The sequence below is a fragment of the Larimichthys crocea genome, chromosome XXI (genome assembly GCF_000972845.2).
Source record: "Larimichthys crocea isolate SSNF chromosome XXI, L_crocea_2.0, whole genome shotgun sequence".
Classification (NCBI taxonomy): domain Eukaryota; kingdom Metazoa; phylum Chordata; class Actinopteri; family Sciaenidae; genus Larimichthys; species Larimichthys crocea.
The window spans coordinates 18,931,670-18,950,740 of NC_040031.1; the positions used below are offsets into that span (position 1 = coordinate 18,931,670).

General features: G+C 40.3%; 1 protein-coding gene across 1 annotated transcript; it reads left to right on the forward strand.

Annotated features, from left to right (window-relative positions):
* Positions 1-5,302: 5,302 nt before the first annotated feature.
* On the forward strand, positions 5,303-18,313 carry elapor2a (endosome-lysosome associated apoptosis and autophagy regulator family member 2a). Its single transcript, XM_010729758.3, has 22 exons — positions 5,303-5,629; positions 7,152-7,272; positions 8,659-8,848; positions 8,923-9,070; positions 10,092-10,181; positions 10,885-10,990; positions 11,103-11,255; positions 12,256-12,344; positions 12,443-12,623; positions 12,735-12,863; positions 13,489-13,579; positions 13,686-13,788; positions 13,870-14,007; positions 14,911-15,174; positions 15,269-15,442; positions 15,549-15,735; positions 15,926-16,022; positions 16,112-16,213; positions 16,337-16,463; positions 16,828-17,006; positions 17,370-17,538; positions 17,630-18,313. Exons 1-22 carry the CDS (start codon positions 5,534-5,536, stop codon positions 17,696-17,698), a joined length of 3,003 nt encoding a protein of 1,000 aa, XP_010728060.1. The 5' UTR covers positions 5,303-5,533; the 3' UTR covers positions 17,699-18,313.
* Positions 18,314-19,071: the final 758 nt, after the last annotated feature.

Genomic DNA, 19,071 nt, shown 5'->3' on the forward strand with positions numbered 1-19,071 from the left:
AAGAAACATTGTGAAACCTCGTTCCTGTTTCCACAGAAAGTGAAACGTGAAAAACATATGCAGAAAAACAGTTTTGTAACTCATTCTGACACAGCACAATAATTGCTATGTTGGGGGAGGGCATGTACATTCACAAGCTGTATAACTAACACTGGGTGGTGTCCACTACAGACTTGGTGTACTGTTGGCCAGCAGTTTTATTACGAGGCTGATACAAGGTAGTTAAATGGGGCTTTTACATAAATTGTTGAGTAATGGTTAAAGCTGGCCAAATATTTCAGTCAATGAAATTAAAAATCTCACACAAAGCTTGTATCTGATTGCCACGATAAATCATCCTTTCACAGCACATTTCTTGACTTCGACCTCAAAACTGACAATCCCCTGGCCTGAAACTATCAAACCCAACAGATGTCTAAACATCTGCTGATGAGATGTCTCCCTTTGGATGAAGTAATCAACAGTGTAAATTCCAGGATTTCTATTAAACCCATCCCATCCCTCCCCCTCTCATTCTTCTAGAGTTTCCATGGCTGATCAGCATTATTGATCAGAGCCTGAGGACACGGCTTACATAATGTGTCACCCTCCTCTTGCAATGGGGAGGAAAATCTTGCGCAGAGAGATGTTTAGCCAGTCAAGACTATATAGCAACAACACTCACTTATGTACAGGCACGTACAAGGAAATAGACACAGATAAAGTGACAGTGAGTGTGTGTGTCGAGGAAGAGATCAGGAAACAGATCATGTTGAACAGGAGCTCAGGACACATTTCACTGAAATCTTATCCACAGTCACAGAGTACTCTGACCGCAAAGTGCGTGTGTAAGCATAAGAGTGTTCATCAAACATCAGAGCTCTACATCTCATTGATAAGATTTCATATTCTGATGGGAAATTAATCAATTAAATCCTGACAGACCCTATACTCAAGTGTATGAATAACCATTTAGGTTTTATACCCCCTCTAGTGGTGATATGATGTATTACAGTCAATCAACTGCAGAAGCAGAGCTGTGAAATAAAAAATGGACAGTCAGAATAATTGATTTTGTATTTTGTATCAAAAGTAAATGTACTATATTATTATCCAAAATAATCCCAATGGTCATTCTTTAATGTTATAGTTCTGTGATGCTATAGGTGCTCACGATGGAGCTAATATGAATTACTACATGTACATCTTGGTAGTTTAATCTGTAATGATACATTATATGTTATAGGCTGATTGTGTTTTATGAAATAAATGTGTAAAAAGTACAATATTCCCCTCTGAAATGAGGTGGGGTAGAAACTATTATAAAACAGAAACACTCAAACAAAGTAGAAAAGACTTTCCTTTTACTGACCCCAGCCTTCTTACCTTAGGAACTCTGATAATAATGGAGGGTCTGGGAATTTGAGGATATCTGAACTTCAGCTCTGGACTATAGTCCAAGTCCAGCTCATCATCGTCCGACGTCTGGGAGTCACTACGGCAGGTTGGAGGTGACTCAAAGCATGGGTCAGAGTTTGAGTTTATACCATTTATTTTTCTGGTTCTGGTGGAGTGAGCGGAAATACAGCTGATAGTCCTCTGAGGCTGTTTGTGCTGTGGCTCATGCAAGCTGCATGGTAGGGCTTCTGGCTGGGATGTAATAGGGTCTGTTGCAGGGTGTCCATGGTTAGTTTTGCTTTGTCTGGAGTTGTTTTGCTCCTCAGCAGGTGCTGGATCAGTATTAACATCAGATGGATTACCAAAACAGCCCAGAGAGGAACAAGGTAGTCCATGCATGCTGGGGGATTCAGAAATGACCAAATGAAACAGTAAAATAAATCCCAATTGCACAAACATTAGGTGCATTAGTAGTAGAGTATGAACAATAGTTAGTAAGGAGTATACATCATTTACTTTGAGTTGGTTTCACTGCATAAGAATGAGCCAACTATGTCCATTCTTGTGAAGCAACATATGAAATAAAAACATCTCTTTATCCAGGGAAGACATTCAGTTTGACTCTTGCCAGCATCCTCAATAGTTGTCCTCCATTTCGGCATGTCCTCTTATGTCATAGCTGCATTAGTCGTTCCCTTGTTCAGCAGCAGTTACATGAATGGATGGATCATCAGTTTATCCCCGACTTAACCTTTAGACTCCAGACTGTGTCGGCCGCCTCTCAGTCAGTAGGTCGATCTGTCACTCTCTCGTTCTCTCACAGGTCTCTCCAGGTTGCTTCTAAGTGACTTCAAGCACTCTTCACAGGTGAGGGTCACTCTTTCTTCAGCCCTTCACAGTCCCTTGTCTGCCTCCCTGACAACCTATACATGGATGAAGTCTCAGGGTTTGTGTGTGTGTGTGTGTGTGTTTGAGTTGCAGTGTGTCATGCTGGGTGTCTCATTACCCGACCAGGTAGTCCCTGGTCTGTTGTGGGTTTGGAGGCAAAGGTAGGGCCGCAGGGACTCCGGTTACCATCTGATTCAGGGTCAGTTACTAATACACTTGCCCAACACTTCCCCACTATAATTAATGAACTCATCTGATCGGGGAGCGGTGGCCTAGAGTTTAAATGTTACTAGAGTGTTACAGATGGTTGAATATGAGAGTTCACATTACAGGCAAACACCGTAAGTGATAGGCCTCACATGAGAAAGAGAAAGGAGGGGAGAGAGAAAGAGAGAGACCAAGCATCCCTCCTCACAGAATGAGAAACCCAACTGCCCTTGGGTGATGACTGCTTAAATATTCATACAATCTCATAAAGCAGACTTGCATCAATAGTTTATCTGGCCTAGTCTAACTTGTGAATATGTATTTTTCATAAAACAATATCAATATAAAGTGTAGCCATATGACAAAAATACAGAACATCTTATTGGTTATATTAAACCAGTATAGCAGATGTACAGTGAACCATTATAACCTAAAAGGTTTGAAAACACAATTATGTTAATGTTAAACTCATACAGGACGACCACTATATAATACAACAATATGTCTTGGCCAGTATATGGATTTTTGCATTTTAAAATAAATTAGCTCTTTGAATCTATGCTTTAACCACCATATACAGCCGTAATAGAGTTTACTGCCAATCTTCCCACAATAAAATCAATGTCCAAAAGGGCAAATTCTGTCAGGTCAGTTGAAACTGCATCCCACCATTTATAAAGAATCCTGCCTGTTGGCATATCAACAAAGGGAAGGTCACATGGACAGCCTCCAACCCTGGCAGTCCCAGGATCAGCACATTGGATGGTAGTTGTGACACACTTTAACGCAGAATGTCATAAATTATCCATGTGAGCTTTATAAGGAAAGCAAGAAGAAAGGATAGATTGTGGGATTACTTTCTCTTGCACCACAGCTGATATTATTATTGTATATATACATATACAGATACGCATTTCAAATAAAACAGAACATTATAACCTTCATAAAGGTTTGATTTAATGCAGTGTGGTTAGCTCAGTGTAGTTGCAGGACTCAATCAACTCACAATAGTCCCCTCATGTGGAGCAACGATAGATTAACGTCTGTATTAAGAAATGCATTTAATTAAACAGTTGGCAGACGTACATGCTGGGTGTGTGCAGACCCTTGGATATTAATAAAACATATTCCTATAAATATGTATTTATTGAAGACTAAACATTGCTTATATGAGGTAATAGACATCATTCATAATCTCTGTGCATTAGACGGCTGTATTAAATACCCTCATATAAACAAATTCAGAATTTGTGTTCTTCCCCTTTTTCCCATTATAAGAAATAAAATTTGTTTTGATCACACAGGGCTCTATTTCTCTCAGTCCACCTCTTCAACAAACTCTTATTAACAGCTTTGTGTTGTGAGCGTAACACACCCTGACAAATTGAACCAATGCACCGTTATAAAACATGCATGAGCTCTTTTGTCTCAGGATGTAAACAGAGATATAGTTTGCACTCCCTATTTGGAAACTTAGACTGACCATATACTTGTGAGAGTATTTAATAAAATACTTCTTATGTGACAGCACCCTAAAAGAAATGACTGTCCAGCTTATTGGTTGTATGCTAGAGAAGCTGTTAAGGCCTGTATTGTATTCACTATAAACAAACAATACATTGGTGCAACAAGCTTGATTGAAATAATTGTGAGTCTGAATATGAAGAACCTTCTGTCCCAGAAAACAGTATTTTAAAATAACAAAACCTTTTTTCAGTTTGCGTCCGTGTTATGCGTTAAGACTTATTGACACAGTTATTATTATTGTGTTCTTTTTAACAAACTATTCACACTGTACCAAGAGGTATAAAAGAGATTTCTCTCTTCATCTGCTTTTCCCTTCTCCATAACAGGCCACAGCACCAGGCCCAGGAGTAAATTATGCTCAGTATGCCAGACCTTCATAAATGGCTTACTGGCAAGCCATTTATGTTTATGAAAATCAAATTAGGCACAAAAATCCAAATTAAATATGGCAACACAAAGCAGCTGATCCATCTTGCAGTAATGCTGACACCTTTGCAGAGCTTGACTTCCCCCTGGTGGTCAGTGATATGAACTACAACTGTTAGGATTTGGGAACAATATACCAAAGCTGTTCTGAGGATAAGGACAAAATTGGTCTTGGTGAGGCTCGGTCATTTTTTAAAATGTCTATATCTCACAGACACATCAGCATAATCACATAAACGTGCATTTAGCGCTTAATTTTACAATATATATTTCACCCAAACAGAAAATAGAAATAAACTTCCAAATTAAACAGCGCATTATTTCTTATTGTTTTGTCACGACAGCCACAAGATAACAAAACATTATTTTTTTTTCCGAGCAACGTCATAGACGCGTCAGAGCCGGGGGTTAAAGGCGCACACACACACTTGCACGGCTGACTGCGTCAAGTCAGCAGAAAACACCACGTGTTACTGTTATGCCTTCAAACTAAAGTGAACAAAACGGTTCATGTTAAGGAAAACGCGGGCGTTATTGCACAAAAATGAATACTGATTTACACATTTTAAGCTTAATACGCCTGATAATACTCATATTACTACGGGTAATGAGCTCATCTATGTAGTACCTCTCGTTACAGAGTGTTACAGAGAAACAAAACAAACAAAAAATGAATGGATCCAATTAAAAAAAATAAACACATTTGCTAACCAATGAACAACATTACATATATATATATATATATATATATAAGATATAGATATATATATATATATACGTTTGATTTGAAAAAGAACAAAATGTATAAATAAACTGGATCGAAACTCGATCACTCCCTTGTACACGCCTTACGAATATTACTTTGAAAACCTTAACCGGAAGTCTTCGTTTATTCTACCCAGCTTGGTTTGGATGAGGCAGCCCTGGAGCGCACAGTCTGAGGATAATCGCAGGTGGTAAGGGTTACAATCTGCCGACAAGAGGCGACAGAAGCAGGTGTCGATTTGTATCCGACTGAGCATTAATCCGGCTCAGATTTATGAGAATTTCTCCCCCCTGGACCGAGGCTGTTGTGTCTTTCTTTTTTCCTCCCCCTCGATGATCCACAATGCGGTCTTCGGCTTGGTTCGTCGCCAGTTGCGCTCTCATCCTCTGCACGCTCCGGTTGATTGACGGGGCCAAAGGACAGCGGCAGTGTAGTGAGGTGAGAGATGCCACAGTCGATCAATAATAAGAAGGGTTCGTCCTGTTTCACTGCCTTTATTTGTAGAGCGCTTTACTGCGAAGGGCAATTAAAAAAAAACGCACTGATTGGGCTTCTGTGTGCTGTAATCCAATAATCAAATACGATTAAAAATTGATGACACATATCCAGGTCGATTTTGTAGCATGATGTTTAAAACCCATTACCTCATTATCATTAAATAAACCACTTTAACCATTGCTATCTTGGTCAAGAGGTGAACAGCATGGAGGAGCATGACTCTCTGATGAGGTCTGGTGTGTGTTGAACTTCACCACTCCAGTGCTTTTTATCAGTTTCCTCCATGTACTGCCCTTTCCTTCCCTCTGTTCTGGATCAGCCCAACACCTCCTTTAGTTTTGACTGGCAGCACAGTCACATACACAGTCCCAAGATAGAGAACAACATTCCTCAAAGTTATTGTCTCAGTCTCAGAGAGTATTGCAGCTCCCTTGTTTAGACATATAATAGTGCTAAATTACTGTGCTGCTCTGCTCGAGTTCTTATCTGGAGATGACAACATATGACACCAAAGCTGATATTTTAGCCTCAATCTAATGAAACTAGGAGTAGAGACTGAATTATTGTGTAAGATGAGTATTAAAAGTGTCATATTAGTGATTGACCACAGCTCTTGTAGGTGTCACAGGATATAGATACAGAGTTCACAATACAGTCCTAGTAGATTTCTCATGTTTTGAGAAGCTCTAATGTTTAAATGCTCTGTTTCATCTACAGTTATCAATCATTTCGTCCTCTCTTCTCTCGCCCTTTATCATCAGTGTGACTAAGCTTTTCACACGCACAGAGAAAGCAGAGAAAGTCATTCCACACACACACACACACACACACACACACACACATACAACAGCCTGTATGCGCTGTAGTGTCAAAATCTGGTCTGGCTCAAGGAGCAACATTATGTAAACTGACAGAAATTAGGCCACCCTCCTTTGTAGACAGAAAGATGGCGAGAAGCTTTGTGGAGGCGAAAAAGCACCAAGCTAATGGTTTTCACTCCAGACCACAGATTAAAACCACAACATGAACACAAGTGTTCATTCTGAAAATATGAAAAGCTACTGGTCAAACGCCTCTGCCTGTTTAACCAGCAGCCCACCGCTGCCATCGCCCCTGTTCCCATCGCCGTGGAGATGGTATGTTGTGTATCCAGGGCAGAAAAGTGGCTGTGGCTTGTGAGATAACGCTGTAACAGGCGTTCATCTTTTGTAATCCCGTGGCAGCTGGATATGGAAGTTAATTGAAGTGTTGGTTGCTAATGCAGTCACAGCGTCCATGTAGGCGGCTCTGATGTGCAAAACATTCTCACCATGAAGGAGATGACTCAGAGCTCTTATTTGGGTGGTGGCCTCTTGCGGTGTGATGTTTACTGACCTGCCACCGGCCTACATTTTCTCATTGTTTGGGTCCAAGACTATTAGTGATGACTGATTTCTTATGCAGAAGTTTTATGTGTGTGCAGACGGACTACTACTATGAGTACACAGAGTGTGACAGCACAGGATCTCGATGGAGAGTGGCCATCCCGCAGAAACCTGGGTCCTGTACAGGATTACCAGAGCCAGTACATGGAACTGAGTGCAGTAAGTATGTTTGTGAGTGTGTGTGTGTGCAAGAGAGATTGATGTGTGTAGCTCTCCTTCTTATCAGTAGCCTAGAATTTTCAACACCACAACCTGACAAACCCTGCTTGGTTATCTTCCAAACAACCGCAGAGCCAAACTACGGGTCAACAACCTGAGAGCGAAACATTGTCACCTAATTAATTTCTGCTGGTTTACTTAAAAAAGCCACATCCTTCATGGAGCATGTTGTCACTTGCAATAATTGTAATTGTCTAATATGAGGTGCAGTAGCTGGTGTTTTACACCAGCATTAGTCACCATGAGGCAATCTCTCCAAGAGTTTTTTAGTATAAACTATTAGAATAAAAGTTAAGTAAAACATGTTAAATTCTTCTTATCTCTGCCTCATCACTATGGAACCAGGAAGTCAGACATGTAAAGACATTTTAAAAGCACAGTCATGTTTCACAAAGTGGTCAAGCAAGTCTTCTTTTTTAAGACATCTTAGAAACAGGTTTTCCCTGTGCTGTGACAACACTCCTGAAATTAGACTATCACTGGTGAAATCTGTGTCTAAGATAATTGTGTAGCCTGAAAGGTCTCTCACAGACTAGATTCCATGTTAATAGCCTGCTAGTGTTTTCTGAAAGATAATTTACTAATGTATAAACTGCATAAAATGAAATATACCCGTGTGCATCTTCATGTTGCTTACCTCTGTAAAGGTAAAAACTTGTTTACTAAAATCTTGTCCTCACTTTCTTCCTGTTTTCCTCTTCTTGTTTAAATTCACTAGAAGAACACCAGGCATTTATTTCCTTACAACTAAACACACTCTCTTATGTAAGATATGGGGTTGCTATTCATGACATCACAATACAAGGCAAGACACCCATTTAGTCAAATTAACTGAATACAAATGAATTACATCACAATGAAAGTGATCACCAAAGCAAAATATCCCTAAATGAACTCACACCTACAAGCACTTCTAGCAAGCTACTTACCCTTAAAGAGAGGCGACTACACAAACTACATGCCTACACACATATTTTTGTATTGGGTATTCGAAGACATCACAATAGGATCAGAGCAGATGAGGTATGAGGAAAAACAGACACTGTCAAAACATTGGCAGGTGAAGAAGACATGGTGGCTCAGCAAAAACACAGAGACCGACACAGTGTGTAACAGGATGTAAGGATTAGGTTTCCTCATCACTGGGGTGACATTACAATGAATGCAGCAGTGATCTGCATTACCTCTGACATTTGGAGTGTGTGTGACATTCTATTGTGTGTATGTTTTTGCAGCAGATTGAAAAGAAGGATGGGATATTATTTATTCAGTGTGATATTCTTATTCTTCACATCTCTCTGTACTTTCTCTTTCCGTGTCCTCCAGCTTTCTCGTGTGAGGCTGGGGAGTTTCTGGAGATGACGGCTCAGGAGTGTACCCAGTGTGCGGCAGGAAGCTATTCCCTCGGCAGCGGCATCCGCTTCGACCAATGGGATACCATGCCTGCTGGATTCAGTAGCCTGGCAACCTCGGTGGAAAACAATCCCAGTGGAGATGACAGACTCAGCTGCAACAGGTGTGTGAGTAAGAGTGTGTAAGACAAACTGAAAGATGGATTGTGCAAAATTAATTTTTTTCTGTTCTTTGCAGCTCTTCCTGGGTGCCTCAGGGAAACTATTTGGAGTCCAACAGAGATGAATGCACAGTCTCTCTCATCTATGCTGTCCATCTGAAGAAACAAGGCTCTGTCAGTTTTGAGTACCAGTATCCAGACAACAACCTGCTGTTTGAATTCTTTGTGAGTTTCAAACATTTATTATCTTTTTACTTCTTGGAAAATTATAATAAATACATTACAATGACTGACTGTTTAAGTGGATACTGATTGTGTGTATACACACTTTCTCAACTATCTCAACCAGTACACTTATCATAAATGCTTATCACAATGCTAATGGCAGAGCTAATAGAAAAATGCTGGATCTAATTGGAAATAGATCATGATCAATCTAATCAGACAAGATACTCCATATCTGTCTTCAAACTGATGCTATGTCTGCACTACAAAACATTTTTTGCCAGCTTCTATGATTCATCTGTGCAGCAACAGCCGCTCTTCTGTTGTCCGTTGTGAGCAGACATTTACGTCACATGACGACTGTGGCTGTGCTCCAAGATGGACCAAAATATTTGCATTTAAGAATCTGTTAATATCCCCCTTTCAATGCAGACATACTGGTACTTCATAGAAGGAAAAAGGCTGTAACATAATTAGTGTAACCAGTTCCTGGGTCCTTTGAGAGTATTGTGTGTTCTGACTCAATGACACGGCTTACTGCCGGAATACTTGGAGTATTTACAGTGTATAGAGTCATAATTAATGTAATTAGTTGCACCTGCACTCTTGCTGCTATGGCAAGTCAAAAGCAGAGCCTCTTTGTTAGTGCTTGATTGAAGGTATGTGTGCTGGAAGGATTAAGATTTGAAATAAATCAGACTTTGGTGATCTACTTTGTGTTATTTTTTTAAAATATGTATTATAAAAGGCAAATATATTGTTTATCGTGTATCTAAATTGCTCTCACATACTACAAAAGAGAGAAAAAAGTCATTCAATATTTTGTACTGTATCAGTGCATGACAGTAAGTAATAAATGTTGTAGTTCTTTAAAGAGGTGAGAGTTTCAGCTGATGGACACTGTAGTTTTTTCATAATTTATTAGGATCTTCATTAACTTCCACAAAGTAGTCACTGTAGTCTTCCTGGTGTACACACAATAAAAGCAAGTAAAAGCACTAATTATTTGTGTCCGCTTTAGATCCAGAATGACCAGTGTCAGGAGATGGATCAGTCTGCTGATACCAAGTGGCTCAAGCTTACCAATCATGGTGAATGGGCGACTCATACGGTAAGTGTTTCATGTCGCAAGATGAACAATAGCCACGAAGGATATATTTAAGCTCTTTGGCAGCTGTCCTTGGTCTTCAAAATGGAAAAAAAAGCAGGAAGTGTGTTGTATACAAAGAGAGGCTGGCATCACTTATTGTTGTCTCAGTATTTTTCCAGTCACACTTGCTAAATGGTAATTGGCTGTATTGTTGGGAGGAGTGTAAATACTGTATGTGGCTCTTCTAAAGTGCATAAAATATTTATATTGTTAATTTTTATTTTTGCTGGTGGTTTTAGACAGCTAAGTTGAACTTTATGGCTCCAAGTAAATGTTTCTACAGTGCACGATTAATCAAGTGTTCAGTCTGCAGAGGGTGCATGTTTTATGGCAGCCTAGTTTAGCCTAAGTTTATTTTACATTAACTTTATACACCAATTAAATTAGGCTTTATCATTACGTTGGTTTACACCAATATGTCAGTGATGCACCTTGAATGAAACCATTTGTAGAACATGAATTCAGTCACATGTTGTTCTCCCTTGCATTGAAGCACCTTGCATGTATGAACTTACTGTTTACTATGTTCTATTGACTTACTTCCATTTGAATGAAATGGCCGCATACAGAGAGCAAACCCACACTCTTCTCTCTTAATCACCACACTTTGTGCTGTGTTCATGTCACAGCTTCACTGAAACGTATGAAATCGTGTGCCTTGTAGGTGAATCTGAAATCAGGCACTAACATCCTGTACTGGAGGACAGGTGGAGTCCTGATGGGTACGAAAGTGGTGAAGCCTGTTTTGCTGAAAAATTTTCAAATAGAAGGTCAGTAACAAATACATTCCCTTCCAACCCCTTTTCTCACTGTCATCAGTGACAAATTAATATACTAATTCAATTTTATTTTCATTAACAATCTGTCATTTCCTATTACCAGGCGTCGCCTACACATCAGAGTGTTTCCCATGTAAGCCGGGGACATTCAGCCATGTTCCAGGCTCCTCCACATGTGATCCCTGTCCTCGGGACACCTACTCTGGCCACGGTGCAAGCTCCTGCACTCCCTGTAACACTACCACTCAGTATGCAGGTAGGAACGCACACTAACACACAAAAGAAAGTACACCTAGTCAGCATGTCAGTGCAGGATTTAGTGTAGTCTAATTGTTAATAGTGCTGCACACAGAAGCACATAACACAGCCAAATAATAGAAAGAGAGCTTGTCCTATTTTCAGCCCCATTAATCAAAGTTTTGAAGAATAAACACGCTTGTCAGTTCAGTGCGGAGGGCTGATCGCAAGAGAGAAGCAGATTTTTGGCAGATAACATAGCAAGTAAACTCTTTCATAAAGCTGCTATTACTCACACTTCATAAATGTGTTTTCTAATGCGCTATTTCTGAGGATAAGAGTAATATGCTCCCTAATCTATTTTAGTGTATATCCCAACAGGGTTTTACTTGAATACCCTGTTTGAGAGGCAAGGCCAGCTGTTACAAATCAATAGAAAGTAGTAGGTAGTCATAATACCAGAAAGACTGACCCAACAGCTTTAACCTGGCCTAATGAAATGAAAGTCAGATGGCAATTTTATGCAGTGGATGCATGTCTTGTTCAGTAAAGTCACTGAGAAGTGGCTGTGAGAAGGCTGAAGTATTCCAAACATATTACATATTTAATTCAGTACACGTCTTTATGAATATTGAATGACCCCTTTGGTTCACCGCTTTGTTTTTAGCAGCCTCCTGCCCTTTTTTAACAGCACAATATTCGTTCTGTTGTCCTATTATTTCTCATCTGCATTTACTTCTTGCTTCATATAAATGTCACTGTTTGTTTACTGTATTTTAACTGAATGGTTCTATGTTTTATTTGGATTATTGTGTTTTAAGGATTTGGCTTTATGCCTTTATGCACAATTCTTTGCAATGTCTTTAAAAAAAGGTTTTGATTTATGAAGTACTACAGTATTTGTAGTAATCTGGGTAAATTATTAAATGTATTCTGCAGCCTTTAAATTAAAAATACTTTAGTTTTTTTGTGGCTAATGTAGTTTTATTTGACCTTACCATTACTTTTATTTTTTCAAGGTGAGGGATCTGTGGTGTGTAAGGACAGACCTCCTTGCTCCAAGAAGGACTATTTCCAGATCCACACTGCATGTGACCACGAAGGAAAGGTGAGACAAAAAGAGGCCACCTCAAACCCAGAGATGTCACATTCTGTAATCACAATTTCAGTTTTGTTCCATCACACTTCATCTCTGTGTAATTTCAGACACAGATCATGTACAAGTGGATTGAACCTAAGATCTGTCTGGTGGATGTGGCTGGAGCTGAACCACTGCCTGAAAGTGGAAAACGAGAGCCCTGCCCCCCCTGTAACCCTGGTTTCTATAACAATGACACAGCCACCTGCTCACCATGCCCACCTGGGACCTTTTCTGATGGGATGAAACGTACTAAGAACTCTTTTGATTTCTATTGTGTTCCTGACTGCCATTTTCCTTCAGTTTCTTTGTTTGTGTGGTTGTGTGGTAATTGTCTATTTCATTGTGTTTGTTTCGCAGCATGTCAGCAGTGTCCGGCAGGCACTGAGCCCAACTTAGGTTACGAGTATAAATGGTGGAATATTCTTCCTACAAACATGAAAACCTCCTGTTTCAATGTGGGCAACTCCAAATGTGACAATATGAATGGTGGGTGTTTATATGTAACTATATGGCCACTCTCTTTATCTTGTTCTTCCTCTCTGTGTGATTCTCCTAAAGAAAAATCATGCTCATTTGCTTTCTTACTGAGTGTAATATGAAAGATTTATTACCCCTGAGATTGTAAACTTGCAAACTGCTAGCCTGGCTCTGTCTAAAGGTAAGAAGCCCAGCCAACCAAGACCTCTAAAGCTCACTTATTAACACATTATATCTTAGACAACTAACCAGTAACTGCCTAGAGTCTCTGCTGCCTCTGGTTTCCTGGCAACTTCACTGTAAGTTGCTGGGACCGGCCCGGAAATTGTCCAGGATGTAGCACATACCACACCATGTCCTTTGATTAACACTTTGTTGTTTTTTATTTTTACTTGTAGCTGTTTTGCCCTATTTCCGGACTTTATACTAAGCTAAGTTAAATGGCTGCTGGTTGCATCTTTATTTTTACTGTACATACATGAGTGGTATTGATGCCGTCATCTTATTCCCTACAAGAAATGTTCACATAGTGTTGACTCATTTAAAGTAGATTGACCAGAGTTAATCCAGTCAATAACTGAATGTAAACATTTCTTGAAATACTAGTGTAATATGGATTTGTCCTGTCCTTCAGGCTGGGAGGTGGCAGGTGATCATATCCAGAGTGGATCAGGAAGCTCGGATAATGATTACCTCATCCTCAACATCCATGTTCCTGGCTTCAAGTAAGTCCAGTCATCTTGTGTATTTCATTCTCCATCACTCTTATCACTCAGTGGTTAATTTTTGTTGTGACTAATTCCACTCTTCTCTGTTTGCATCTGCCATCAGGCTCCCTACATCTATGTCAGGCCACTCTGTGACAGAGTTTGGTCGCATCACATTTGAATTTGAAATTTCATGCATAGCCGACTGTGAGCTCTACTTTATGATGGTAAGAATTGCTCCTGACTAATGTTTGCTGGTTCATAATTATTAGTATACAGGTAAAGTCAATACTGTATATGTTTTTCAGGATGTAAACAGGAAGAGTACTACAGTGGTGGAATCATGGGAAAGAAATAAAAAAAGACAGTCCTACACACACATTATGACAAAGAATGCCTCGGTTTCCTACACATGGGCTTTCCAGAGGACTAACCAACCTTCAGATGTAAGTATGAGTTAACTACTTTCACATGTATAAAAGCTTTCTGGGTCATGAATACAAACTTCTAAAAACACAGAACATACTGTGTTTTATCATATGACATAGACATTGTTTCAGCTGAGGATAGAGGATGTATCTGTCAAATGTGGCAGCTGCCAGACTGCAGACATTATGCAGACTTTTTTGGGAGCTGTTAACTGTTGTTGAGGTGTGAAACTGTGAGATTTACAGTGACAATGAAAATACAATTACAATATCCAATTTATCACTATGTACAACAAACAGCAGAAGTAAATTTAAGCCCATATCTCTATAGTTTAAAACATATTTTTATGTAGTTGCATATCAACAATGAACGCATGTCTTTAGTTGTGGAGGTCAGCCCACTGACCCATGATTTGGGTCCTTCAAAAGATCAGGAAGCCTAATCTGCTATCTTGTGACTGAACCTTCATATTCGTTGTCTTAAGTCCAGAGGCAAGAAGCTTTTCAGAGCTCCTCCATCAGCAAGGTCAAACAACTGGGACAGCCTTTAGTCTTGTAAATCCACTCCACACTTGGTACACCTAACACTCCCTTCTGTTATCTATTAAAGATAATTTCTGAGGTGGTGCTTAAACCAAACCACACATCAAACAGACTACTTTATCACTGTGATCACTGCTTACTTTGTGCAATACATAAATACTGGTGAGATGTTTCAAGATCAGAAAAATGTACTTACTGTTAAATGTTAAATCATCTGTTTTGCAGTAATGTGGACATTACGTATAAAGCACCTGTAATATAATATATGTTCTGTGCTGGTGAAGGAGTTTGTGTTACAGTTTTTGTAGCAGCACACACATTGCATCAAGGCTCCAGTTTACTTTGTACCTGTTTGTCTCGCTCCTGTACTCTCCTCAGGTACGTAAATATGTCAACGACGTGGCACGAATCTACTCCATCTCAGTGAGTAACGCTGTTGATGGGGTTTCCTCTAGCTGCCGGGCTTGTGCCCTCAGCACCCAACCCTCCAGCTCTACGTGTGTGCCGTGCCCACCTGGACATTACATAGATGCGCACACCAGCCAATGCACAGAATGTCCACCTAACACGTACCTCGCTTCTCATGCCACACCCGGTCCTGATGCCTGCAAACCCTGCGGACCAGGCAGCAAGAGCGACAAGGTTTGTTGGTATGAGGAAAGGAATCAAGCTGTTTGTTATTGTTTTTATGACGCACGACTATTTATCTTGTTCTTTTTTCTTTTTTTTTTAACAGGACCACAGTTTATGTTACAGTGACTGCCACTTCACCTACACAGAGGGCAACGTCTCCCTGACATATGACTTCAGCAACCTTGGATCTGTGGGATCGTTGATGAACGGTCCAAGCTTTACCTCTAAAGGAACCAAGTACTTCCACCAGTTCAATATCAGCCTGTGTGGAAAACAGGTGTGCACAGATTTAGACATACACACACACACACGCAGAAAATACTGCCATTTTAAAAGTTTGTGAATGCAATTCCCTTGCTATTTGCTCTTTTTCATTATTTAAGGGTCAGTCTGCCGTATGCACAGACAATGTAACGGACCTATCCGTCACCGACTCCCAGAGAGAGAAAGGCGAAGGAGCCAATGGTGTCAAGACCTTCATCTGTCAGTCAACAATAATCCCAGCTAGTGGACGAGGCTTCCACACAGCACTCTCCTCACAGTCCATTAACCTGGCTGACACGTTCCTCGGTTAGTGAATGTAGGATGCAGGCTGTGGTGGTGTGGAAAGTTGCATTTAGGATGTTTTATACTGCTGTTATTGCTCTAAAAGATATAACGACAAGAAAAGGTCTGGTCATGTTCGTCCTTTTCATGTTGCACAAGAGAAAAAAAAATCAAAGGCACATTCAATCAGTCTTTCTGTGTGTGTGCTTAACAGGAGTGACAGTAGAGGATACACTTGATAAAATAACTCTGAGACCAGATCTCTACCCCAAGACCTCTAAGAAAGTCCCTGATGTCAACTTCTTCTACAGGTACCTCTGTTATTTCAGATATTTCTTTCTATGTCAAAAACGTAGTGCTCTAAGGTTCTGTCTTGTTATTTATGTTTTTCCTTACTAAGGTCCTTGGAGGCGACTTCATCTTGTGAGTCAGGTCGTAGCGCCGTGGTGACACTTCGCTGTAACCCAGTGAAGAGTGTTAAAGGCGATCTCTCAGTTCCCAGGTAGTACAGTCTTTGTCATCCTTGTCCGTGTATTTTTCTGGTTGCCTGTCTAATGTCACATGTAACCTTTTATCTGAGCTGTAATGTGGTGTGGAAGTGACAGCTTGTGCTTGGCTATTACAGTCAGTGCCCGGCAGGAACATGCAACGGCTGCACCTTCAATTTCTTATGGGAGAGCTCAGGAGCTTGTCCTACATGCACAGAGAGAGACTACCATCAGATAGAAGGAGCTTGCAAGGGAGGACACCAGGTATGTGAAAGGACATAGAGATATTCCATAAGTACTGGGGAAGATTTGTTTTGGTTGGATTTGAAGTGAAACAATGCATCTGCATACATCCCATGGACTGTGTAGAAATAAAAGCCCCCAAGCATAAAAAGAATTGTGATGTCCAACATCCACTCACCCTGTATGCATGCAAACATTTTTAAAGCTGAAAGTCAGCACTTTGTTTCACTTGAAACGCAGTGCAGTAAGGCTAAAACAATTAAAACACTCCACTGCCCAAATATTTAGACTCCTCTCTATGCTGTGTTCCGGAGCACTTAATTGCTTATGCCTCTGTCACACTTATTTAATGCTACTCTATATATATGTGTGTGTTCATTCGCAGGACCTTCTGTATGTGTGGACTGAGCCGAAGCTGTGTGTGGGAGGTGTGACGCTGCCTGAAAAGAAAACGTTGCCATGCGAGGGTATGGAGTTCTGGGTACGGCTCGGTGCAGGACTGGGTGTTTTCACTGCAGTACTGCTCGTCTCCCTCACCTGCTACTTCTGGAAGAAGAACAAAAGGTATGATTTTCTCCGTCTCCCCCTCTGTCTCCTTCCTTCTTTCCTTTCTGTTTTATTCTTTTATTTCACTTTCCTACTCCCTGCCTGTATTCCTTCTTAACATCACCCCTCTCTTCCTCATATTTCTGCCTCTTCTTCGTTCTTTTCTGCCACGTTTCTTCCCTTTCTCTCCTTCCCCCTGCTTCCCTTTCTTCATGCATTACTTTTGTCTTCTGATCTTTCCCACCTGCTTCAAGCTCTTGTTGTCTGGATCCTCCTGCCACTCTTCGCTTGTCAGTTTTTCGCCAATATTCACGTGGACAACATTATTCCTCTTCTGCTTCTTTCCTACTGTATTGATTCCATCACTTTGCTCTTTGCTAGGCTGGAGTACAAGTACTCCCGCTTGGTGATGTCTGCCAATAAGGAGTGTGAGATGCCAGGAGCTGACAGCTGCGCTGTGATGGAGGGAGAGAATGAAGGAGACATGGAGGATGAAGTTGTGTACACAAAACCGTCACTACTTGGCAAACTCAAAGCCATAGCATCCAAGGTGAGTCACAGCATGATTTTCCTTTTTACGGTAAGAAAATCTCGCTGTGGTGAAAATCTTTTGTAAAATAAATGTTTGTTTTTGATTTTAGGGGAACGGAGAGAACTATGAACATGTGCAGCTAAACTCGTCTCATCCGAAAGCTCTGGTGTGGAGCTAGAGGGGTGGTAAAGTGAGGGGGAGAGATCGGACCTTCGAGAGACTTTCCACTGAACAACCCCTTTAACCAACCACCCCCTTTATGAGCTTTGGTACCTGGAATACCATCTGTATGTACATACATACAGACACACACATCATGCACCTAGGGCCAGGTTCAGAGAAATCACACGAACATGGTGGCCTTAAAGCTTGGTACGACAGAGCCGTCCAACTCGAAGTGTAGTACTGTGAGGAGGTGTGTGTGTGATAGACACTTCCTGCTAATATTCTGATTCAAGCTGATGTCAGAACGGCTGTTAGAAGAGCTCAGGTATAAGACAAGGACCTATTTAAGAGATGTTTTGTTTATATTCATTTCAGTCTGTGTAGTCTAATATTTCTTTAGACATCCATGGTGTAATTTGCCATCAGGATCACCATGGCAAGTGTGCCCATCATCCATAGACGTTTACACAGACTGGTATATTCTGGCCATATAGAGCCTTTATCTTCTCATCTGTTTGTTCTGTTGCTTAGTTGACATTATTGTAATGAGATGTGTTCTGCTGGCATTAAAGATGAGATGAGGTTGTGGTGTTGACTGTCCATGTATATCAAATAAATTATGATGTATTTATGTATAAGTGGACCCAGTTTGATTGATTTCCTTGTCTATCAGTTCTTTTAAGAAATCCACTGATGGGCTTGGGGACAGAAGGGGGGTCTCACTGGCATTGTGAGTGAAAAATAGACTACAAGCAATACAGTTTTTTTTAATTGTTAAATTTTGTGCTTTACATGGAAATAAAAGACAACTTAATCAGTCCTGAAAATGCAGGCAGCTAAGTGCATTTTGATTTGATGATTGAGCTGTTAAATTGTTCCGCAAGGTACCAACATTGTACTGCATTTCACAGTTTTAAATAAAGTAAAAGATCTTCCTTCAGTAAGATAATGACCATATGTCCTCATTACAAGACATAACATCCACTTACAGTGGCAGAGACGATGTTTCCCTGTCATCATAACACCATCTTACAATGAAAGGCTTCAATGGAGATCTCTTTAAGGAAATATCACAACTCACCGTGCTTTCTGATCTCTATGGCAAATTGCCAAAATCCATTTAATCTATTAAGAACTTGCAGCTTGCATCATTTTGACATTTAGTTACTATTGAGCAATCATCCTTTTAACTCCCAGTTTGAATTGTTAATTCATGTGATTCATGTTACAGGGGATTTCATGAATTTGAATCACCATATACTTCCCTCTAACTTAGTGGAAGCTGAAAAGCTCAGTTTCTCTGAGTATTCCCGAGGGCTGAATGACTTGTGATTTTAAGCTCATGATTTCTTATTTTGTTGATCAAAAATGATTTAACACCTGATG

Excerpts from the sequence above, each read along its gene's own strand:
- elapor2a (XM_010729758.3), top strand. The coding sequence starts at position 5,534 with ATGCGGTCTTCGGCTTGGTTCGTCGCCAGTTGCGCTCTCATCCTCTGC. Across the intron at positions 13,789-13,869 it reads GTGAGCTCTACTTTATGATG|GATGTAAACAGGAAGAGTAC; the intron begins GTAAGAATTGCT and ends TATGTTTTTCAG. Across the intron at positions 17,539-17,629 it reads TCAAAGCCATAGCATCCAAG|GGGAACGGAGAGAACTATGA; the intron begins GTGAGTCACAGC and ends TTTTGATTTTAG.